Source organism: Buceros rhinoceros, unplaced genomic scaffold, assembly GCF_000710305.1.
Source record: "Buceros rhinoceros silvestris isolate BGI_N320 unplaced genomic scaffold, ASM71030v1 scaffold1604, whole genome shotgun sequence".
Taxonomy (NCBI): domain Eukaryota; kingdom Metazoa; phylum Chordata; class Aves; order Bucerotiformes; family Bucerotidae; genus Buceros; species Buceros rhinoceros.
This window is the reverse complement of record NW_010409799.1, coordinates 1-9,815: the sequence shown is the minus strand read 5'-3', so window position 1 is coordinate 9,815 and position 9,815 is coordinate 1. Positions and strand designations below refer to the sequence as shown.

Here is a 9,815-nt window from a genome sequence, read left to right as displayed (position 1 = left end):
TTAACAAAAATACAGGTACTGAGCTTCTTTCATAGCTCTTAATCACCTGGTTCAGTAAAGCTGTATTCACAGCTGACAGAAGTCCAAGTCTGCTGTTCATGTATCCAAATCATAGCTTATTTTTAAGGAATGTACAGAGGGAAGAGCAATGAAGTAGTGCACTTCGTTTTGTTGAATTCTGTGACAATTGACCTTTCCCCAGTCCTCAGGAAAAGGAAAGATGGGCATGGTTCACTTTTGATCCATAGAGTCACATTGTTCGCAAAAACAGTGTATGTATGTTTTGTATGTATGGCCTTTTCAGTGTATGTTTCACTGAGCACAGAAAGGATAGTAACTGAGTCATCACTTGGAGGTTAGAAAGGATAACCAGACAGGTCATCTGTGTAGACATAAAGCAGCCTTCCTTGTATGTCTGCATCATCAGCTAGCCTGTAGTTACTATGATTTCCACTGGCAACCTCACTCACTGTGGAGGTTAGACAGAGCTGTGGGGTGGGTTGGGGAGGTGACGTGTCTCAGCACTCTATGAGTAAGGAAGGTGTTTGCCATAGAAAGTCTTGCCCATTCAGCAACAAAATTCAATAGAAGAGTCATGAACAAAGCAGTGCCCTACAGAAAGAAGAAAGCTGATGAGTTAGAGGAAGACTGGTAACAACTTGTCTTCTACTCCAGATTTTGGCAGATAGCAGTTCCCGATGTTCCTCAATCTCTGGCTGTTTAGTGGAGCACACATAGGGCTTTACTCCTGCAGTCCCAGCACTGTGGAAATCAGGGAAACATCCTGGCTCTGTCTGTTCCACGGTTTCTTTGGTGGTATGAACACAAGGGCCTTCATGGCCATAATGTCCTTCATGTTCCTCATGGCTTTGCCCTGACCCCGACTCAGGCGTTCAGGAAACTGCTCTGCCAAAGTGGCTACTCGGCCTTTCTGTGTGTAAGATAAGATACTCAATTTCTTTACCAGGTCAAGGAGGGGCAAGGGAGAGAGGGATTAAGTTATCAATCAGTTTAGCTTCTTCAAATTCTCATAAAATGTTAAGGAGCTTGATTTTTACACTTTCTCCATCTCCAGTCTAGACACAAACAGCACTTAAATTTATTACACTATGGCCTCAGCCTTCTTATAGTACAAATACCCACTTATACCATGTAGGGTGATAGTGAGGGCAAAACCTGAAGTGTGTCTCTTCTGGAGGACATCGGAACAAGGCCAGAAAAAAAATGCTGAAGGGGGAGAATGAAAGAACGTGCTGACCAGCTGTTTCAGACCTTCATGCTCACCCATGCCTGTCTTGCTCACTATGAAAAAAAACAAGGCAGAGATTAGGAAACCAAGGTTTCACCATTACCCATGTTCACAGTGGGGCTGGATGAAGGCACCACTATCAACTTGGGAATTCCTGCCTTCACTTTACAAACAACATAGCCTTTCTGAAGGCATGCCTACATTTTCATGTAGATTCAGGGAAGGAGAAAGAGTAGAAATGGAAATATTAGCATACTTTTATGTTAGTAAGAACAAAGATACTGCAACAATTTCACCAAATATCTGCTTGAAGCATCAGTATTTTCTGATCTTATGGTGTTAAAATTAGAATATGTTAATTTTATTAAGCTACATTGCTCTTTGGCGTTATTAAGGCAGTTTTATTTACTTGCTGTTATTTGTGATATACAATGTATTATGCCAAATTCAGTATCTAAAATAACATTTAAAATACAAAAGTTTTCCCACAAGAAATACTGCAAAACCTCATTGTCTCTGTGCATGTCTATGTGTATCTCTTACAACTTTGGAGCACTTTCTCTAATTTCAATCAGATTTGACTGCAACATTGACTTCAACAACTCCTTTGACATCCAGTCCCCAGCCACGGGCTTCCATTTTCTCTGATTTTTTCATGCTCTGAAGGATAATTTTCTCTCTGTCCAAAAGGATGAAAAGAGATGGCTATTTCTTCCTACCCATCCACGGACCAGCAGCAGATTCTTCCCCAGTCATCACCAACTAGGAGCTTGGAGGAATTTCTTGAGAAAGAAAGAAAAAGAGAAAAATGTTTAAGAACATGACACAAATAGAATCAAGGCTTTCTCTTGTGTGTATAGCAAACAGGAGGATGCAACATTCGGTGGAGTAGAGTATCTTTAATGTTAAATTTTAGGAACAGTGATACAGAGTAGACAAAGATTTGTACTGAGTGAAGACTGAACTTAGAATTGGATCCAAACTTTCCTGGCGTTCAGTAGGTTAGTTGTGGACAATCTAGCCAGATCAGAAGCTCTTGCCCTTCTCTAAGACTCTGTGAATGTTAAATAATCTGCTGAACAGATTCAGAATTCAGGCTTGTTAGCACAGAATGTCATGACTTCAGCCACTGAACTCTCTGCTGCATGCAGTGCCACCAACACTAAACTAACCACTCCCCTCAAACTTTCCCACTTTCAATGCTTCCACTTTCACACTCACTCAGTGCTCTAAATCTAAGTGTGCAGAACATAGGAATCATTTTAGCAACTATCAAAATGCCAACACTTTCAGAGAGAAAGACAGCAACTGTTTTTACAGTACATCATAACATTCTGGAGCAGGAGATAACAAAAAATATTACAGCCAGATGGAACTGCAGGAGATGAGTTGAGTAAACTGAAATACTGCTGGCTGTGCAGACTGAGTGGAGTTTAACAACAAAGTTGTCCTTCGGCCAAAGTTGTGCTTCAGCCAAAAACTTCCTGTTTACATTTTATAGAGATGGTATCTCCAGCAACTCCTAGGACAGCGTTTTTTCCATGGTGCAGAGACAATGTAGCAGCTACTGATCTCTACAACTATTCTGGCCAAAACCTGCTATTTCTCGTAGGTTGTCTCCCATCTGACCACTATGCCAATACCCTTCAGTTAATAAGTTAGCCAGGCCAGCAGCCAGAGCGACTACGTTTTGCTATGAGCAATTCAACTGAGATTTAAAACAATACCACAATGAACAACAACAACCCCCCCAACAACAATAACAAAACACAAACCACAAAAGCACAGCAGTAATACAAACTCCAGAATAAAACAATAACCCTGCCGATGGAGGGCAGAGCAGCAGAGAGCCCATGGCTGGTGTGGCCCCTCTGCAGGGAACTGGCAGCAGTGCAAAGGGAGGGACCATACCTGGATACAGCCAGCGCTGTCACTGCTGGGCTGGTCTTACTTGGCTTTCCAGTCAAGGCAAGGCTGGGATTCAGTTCCCGACAGAGAACAAGATGTTTTCCACACTTGTTACCTGTTGTGTCATTTAAAAATAAATATTTAGAAAGCGTCTGGGGGCAGCATGGATGGGATTGTTATTATTTACGGTCAGCAAGTTGTTAAGTTGAGAACAAATATATTTAATCTCAGCCTGTGCTGTTGCAAAATAGGCCCATCCCAATTTAATTTGTGGCTATGATAGTTACATGTGCTGACGTGCGGCTGTATCAATTGTGTGCTAAATTGGATTTGTGTATTATTGCTTTCTAAATTGCATGCCTAGTTCAGCAAAATTGTTCATCAGTTTTCACTGGCTCTATGCTTAATAAGATGCCCCACAATACCTTGCTGCCAGGATATAATACAGCCCATAATTGCCTAGTAAAAAGAAATTACATAAAGTCCTGGTATTATCAACTTATCTAAATCTGCTCATAACAGAACCAATAATTAAATGCTGAGAACATTTCACATACACACACCTACATGCACACACCTCTAACAACATAACTCAATCATAGTTACTTTGGTATTTTTAATGACTGTGTTTGGTATTAATTTTATATTCTTTAATGTGTAGAATGAGATATGGGAATATTTGGCCATTTAAAATAATTCTGAAGTCAACTGAATAGTTTAAGGGAGCATGTCACTGCTTTGATTGCACCTCTCAACTCTTTAATACAGAGTGCTGTTGCTGTATGTGTCTGAGAATGTGCACCCTTATGCTCATGTGCGATGCGAACAGGTGTGTGCATCCACACATCACCAAATGCCTGGGGTCAGTGCATGTCTTCCTTGATCCTCTCTGAAAAAGGCTCAAACATGAGTATTCTGCTGTGCTTCCATGGGCAGCTTTTAAGTCCTCATTTAGAAAACTGTTTAAGCTGTAAAAACATCTAAAATCTCAGTTTGTTCAAAGACATGACTATGCAATTGTACCTGAGTAAATAAGACATGGAAGCACCTGCCACAGGAAGATATGGACAAGAACTTACAAAATTATTAAAACAAATTGAATATTTCTACATGTGAAAATAAGCTGCAAAATGACTACAGGAAGGAATGGAATGTTAAGTCTTTTGCTTTGACTTAACAGCAATCTCTGATTAGGGACCACTATGAAACCAAATAACTCGCTACCACAGCCAGATTATCTTGCACCTGGCATCTCTGGTTTTCTTGCACCTTTCCTAGAAGCATCTGCCTCTAGCTACTCTGCGACATGATAAAAGGTAGGATGGGCACCTGGTTTGGCATTTCCAATATGCCTCTGTATGTATAAACATTTTCTTAGAGCAATCTAAGCAATTTAGTAGATGCCAAGTTCCATGCACAGCACTTCTGAAGATCTCAGTGGTAATGCCCAATTACTGTATAATATCTTTTTATGCAGATGTTACATCTATAGCTCTATATTTATGCAAATTGTGTGCTTAAAATTGAAGTCATAGAGAATGTCTGTAATGAGGATCACAGGAAATAAGTGGTGTAAATTATGCATACTAACACCACAATTTCTTTTTCTTATAAAATGTGCTGCAAAGAGAAGCAAGCTGTGCTGTTTAGAATGTGCCCTTAAAGCGCCCTGGCAGGTTGCAGCTCCTGTATTTGTTAGAACAGAGAAGCTAGTTTGAGTTGTTTTTAATATCAATCAGCACTGTAGCCCCATCATCTTATTTATCTCAGCTCTGTGAGAACACTAGAGTATCAGCTTCAGCTTGGCACAGCCTTGAATAAACAGCTCCATGCACTAGAGCCTGCTGCTGGCCTCCCACCAGTTTGAAGGGTCTCTGACCTCATTTAAGGTGGTAAAAACAACAAAATTCCCTGTTCTGACCTGGAGCAGGAACCGGCACTGCCTACTCTGACATTATGCCAGGATACTTTAGTATCTAGATACTCTAGTACTCTGCCATCAGCAGACATGCCAAAGGAATGGTCTTTCTGGAGCCAAGATAGTTCATTAGTTTCATAGGTTTATGCAGAAGGTCTATCAAGCTTGAAGGAACGCATGACAGCCTATGAAGCTTTCAGCTTCGCCCAGGCAGTATGTGCCCATGAGACTGGTGGCTCAGGCGTGCTCTCTGTCTCTAAGGTAGGACAGTGGCTACCCAGTACTTCTATTACTGGTTACAGTAACACTGCACCAGTTACCTGCACCATCTCCTCTTCGCACCACTGTGCTCACACCCTCTTCTTCCTCACAACCAAGCAACTTACGCAGCACATAGTCACACTGCAGTTTACAGCCCCCCCGTAGTCATACTTGTGTTGCCTGGCTCTTCCTTTGTGTCTCTCTGTGGTCTCAGTCCAGCAGCTTGGTCTGGGATATTCGTGTATTCAGTCTTCCACAGCTGTGCCAAGCAAGGAGGTAAAAATGGAAAAAGCATGAATTATAAGAATGCAACAATGCAAGAGATGCAGCTGCCTGCTTCCCAGCAAGGGGTGGAAATTGGACTTCTAACATCAGAACAGCAGTCATCTCTCCCTCTGCCACTGTGTTGCAGGGTGTCACACTGGAGAAATGTATGCCGGGTGTTGGTGGGGTTGTGAAGCTGACTCACTAACAAGGATCCTGGGAACCTGGAGGCAGAACCAGCAGTGAATTCCTGCTCCTCAGAAAGTATGACTTCATAAATTCAGCTGTGAACCAACTCTCAGAAACCAGACTCAAACATATTTCTGATGGGCAATATAATTTTTGCTTTCAAAACCACACCAGAATGAAAACCACGTTTGTCAAAACTCTTCCTGATGGCAAAGACTCCTCCATTCTGGAGGATAAAAGTTGATAGGAAGCAAACATTTAGTCTCATTTTCAGCTTCTACCCTGTGCTGTCCAGTTAAGGAAGTGGCATGGGCTTTTAATAACTCTGTCCTTCCATTTAGGATGCAAAATTTTGCTTTTGACCTACAATGAATCAGGACTCCCTTTCCTCTCTCCCATCCACCTACCCTCACCACTCCATCTGTGCTTCCCGTGATGATGATGCTGCGTGTATCCCAGTCCATCACTTCAGCAAAGCAGCAGCAAACAATACAGCATTCGGGGCTGCAGCTGGTGTTAATGTTTGCAAGAAGCTGGCCATTGACTGTCCACAGATACAGGTAAGATCCAGCGCAAGAGATAATATCACCCTGTAATAAAGCAAGAGACAGTGTTTCAAAATCCCACAGTCACCCTCCTCACAACTCTTAAGTGCTGATTATAAATTACAGAATTGCTCTGACTTTAGTTCAGATCTTTGTTGTGCTTCTGGGCAGATGATGTAAACCAGAGAAAGTAAACTGCCATTTTTTTCTCATGAAAAATTCTGACATTTTTACATCATAGCAACCAAAAAACAACCGTCTCAGATTTATCAAGTTAAAGCAGAAAAAAAAAAAAGGTGTTTTTTGCATTTGAAAAATTAAAAGATTTATTTAATATTCCCTTCTTATTTTCCAGAAGACCCAGGCTTTCAGTAAAAAAGCAGACTGACAGACTGGCCTAGCTACTGTCAGGGACAGGGACTGTGCACAGGCAATGCCTAGCAGAGGTTCTGGGCCAAGACTAGGACACTTAAGTTTTTCACATAAGCATTCTCTTAAACAAAGAGAATGTGTTCAACCGCTTCGCTGTGAAGCCTTACATGATTTCACAATCCTCCTCTGCCCCTCACAGGGAGCTTAATGTCATCGCATTTTTAGACTGTAGGTTGCATTTGGCCAATGACCATGCATTCAGTGACCTGCTTTTCTGATGCAGAAAACATCCTTTGCAACAGAATCTCTCCTCTCTTCTCCCTTCCTTGAAAGTGCATAGTCTTACCACAGACTGCATGTAAGGAGCAAATACACAGGTAATCCTTTAGGGGCAAGAAACACACATCAAATGCCAGTGCTGCAATTTTAAATGACCTTATAAAAAATGCATTTTTTCAGGTTACACATTGAAATTCCTCCTAGCCTTTTCTCCCTTGATGCATACCAAGAACCAGCTAAATAGAACATCATCAGCAAAGTCATCTAATTCTGGCAAAGGCCAGTGTGCTCTTAAATTAGCAGCGTGCATCTGGTTTAAATCAACTAACGCCATACCTCCCCTCTCCCTGATTTGGGACAAGGGCTTTTCACACTGCAGGACACAATCCTGAAGGTAAAACAAGGATAGTGCATTCAAAGTGGAGTTGCAGATAATTAAAGAGATTAAATTTGAGCTACCTTATCTTCATGAGAGTATGTAATGTCCAGGCATTTGGTAATGACCTACAGTGTTTTTCAGGCCTAGACCAGGGATTTAATACTAACTGAAATCATTAGCTACACAGCAAGTTTTTACAATCCTCCTTAGTTTATAAACTTTTTGGGACAGACTCTTTATTTTGAGTCTATGTGATACAAACATCATGAGGTCTGGAGAATCTATAAATGGAGCTTCTAGATGCTCAAGCATCAAGTATAAAACCCAACATAACAAAGAAAGGTATAGGGTTCTTATTTCTCAGAAAAGTGTGTGGTTCAGAAATTTGTTTCCTTCAAAACTTTTCTTCAAATTCTTCTGAATTTTCCAGGAAAAAACCTTGTTACCAAACATGTAATTTTGTGTCAATCAAATTATTTAATATAGCATAATGGAGACATTTTGCTTCTCTCTTCATGTTACACTATATAAATATATACAGAAAATTTAGACAAAACCCCACACTTTAGAATTAATCATCATGTTCTGCTAATGTCAAAAAGAATTTTTTTACCCACAACATATGGACCCCTTAATCTTTTTTTCCTTGAAGTTTCAGTCATTCTTTCCTAAGGAATTTCCCCTTTTAAATGAGCCTTTCTGCAGACTATTGTCCTATCAGTTTAACCATTTGTGCTCCACCAAGCTGGAGACCTGCGCTTGGATCAATCACCAGATTGTTCCTGGCACAGACCATCGAGGTTTTGGTCAGCTCCCGAAGAAGAACTACCAACTAAAAAGGCTAATGTCGCCAGTGGGTTGGTACAGAGAAAGGAGAGGACTCCATCGTCTTGGGGTCTCAAGCTCTTGCTCTGTGCCAGCCAACCCACTCATTTCTGAATCTTGGCACTGCTCTAGCTGACTTCATAAGGAATCACCATTCTGAACTGGCCTGCTGAAGCCACTGGCCATTTTACACTAACCAGGACCCCTGGGGTTAGAAGTTGACATGGGACTGCTTAATTCCCACCCTCAATTCCTAAACATCAGACTGCATGGTTAATAAAGCTCTGATATGAGATGACTATTTTGGCACAAACTAAGTAGAGAGTTTCTGCCTGGTTTCTTACTGCTATGAACTCTTTTGGTAAAAGCTCCAGTACTGGATCCAACCTCAAACTGTCTGAGCAGTTGGAACTCCACTCTAGTATATTAACAGAGACAGAAAATACAAACGTGCAAGCAACATTTCTGGGAGGCAGAAGGTTGAAAAAATGTCATTCAGAGTATTTACAGTAAAATCTGATACAGAGTATTTTTCCTATCAACATGCAGGCAGTTCTGGCCAGGAACAGACAACAGGCTTATACCCGCTGTTACCAAGAGCTCTTCCTGCACCTGGGAGTAGAAGGGGGAAAAAAAGCCAACATTGCCACCACAAAGGTGTAAGGTAGCTGTCTGCTGAGGTGGCAGATTGAGGTCTATCATGTCTCAGCTGACATGACTTTACTGCATGAATGTCAGGAGAAATCAATGAAATAAAATGGAGGTAATAAGGTTATGGGTGAGCCAAATCCAGGAGATACTATGGTAATACTTCATGCTCTGTAAACCAGTTGTTTAATCCTGCTACCTACCCATCCAAAGATGCTTCTACTTAGCTACTCAGTCTGAGATGTTGCTTTTAGTGCTTGCTTCTCATCATTAAAAACACTATTAGCAATCTCAGTAGAAAGAAAAAAAAAATCAATGCATCAGACTTTCAGGATGTTTTTATGTTGGGAAGAGCACCCATTAAATTATCATGAAATGTTCATGGATACATCAGAAGAAAGATGATAAATGAATATCTTACTGTTGAATTGTTGATGGCAACAGAACAGAGGCTCGCCCCATGGGCAGGAAGCTGGTTTATGTACGTCAGCTGGTTCAGGTCCCAAATGATACAAGTCCTGTCACTGGATCCACTCACGAAGATGCTGTAGGTCACAGACGCAGCAAGGCAGGTCACTGCCTGAGTGTGCCCATACAAAGCCTGGTGGGGAAAAAGCAACCAATCAATCACAACAGAGGGTGGCTGATTTAGTAGGGAAACACAGTCCTGCTGTCATTTGCTTAGTAAAAACAAGCAACCTAATCATTCTTTGGAGAACTGAAAAGGGTATGAGGAGGAAATACTGAAGGACCTTATAGAAGGATCCTTGTCCTCAACTCATGGTTGAATAAAGTTGAGGGTCCCAGAGATTACGTGACTTGCTCCAAGATGCACAGCAGCTCAGGGCTCTTGGCATACATTTCAAACTCTAAAGCAGTGCTTTGTGCTCAGCAATAAAACATCGTTTTTCACTTCAGTGCATACCATTTTAAGTAATATTTATGGAAATTTTTATATATAGTACATATAAAATACAT

The 9,815-nt window shown here is 41.2% G+C and overlaps 1 protein-coding gene across 1 annotated transcript; it reads right to left on the bottom strand.

The window, feature by feature from the left end:
- Positions 1 to 742: 742 nt before the first annotated feature.
- On the bottom strand, positions 743 to 9,438 carry LOC104492743 (WD repeat- and FYVE domain-containing protein 4-like; the record flags this gene model as incomplete). Its single annotated transcript, XM_010135333.1, has 7 exons — positions 743 to 931; positions 1,150 to 1,192; positions 1,969 to 2,031; positions 3,583 to 3,616; positions 5,508 to 5,595; positions 6,197 to 6,379; positions 9,259 to 9,438. Coding segments are annotated over 7 exons (780 nt in total), but the record flags the coding sequence as incomplete, so codon positions are not given.
- Positions 9,439 to 9,815: the final 377 nt, after the last annotated feature.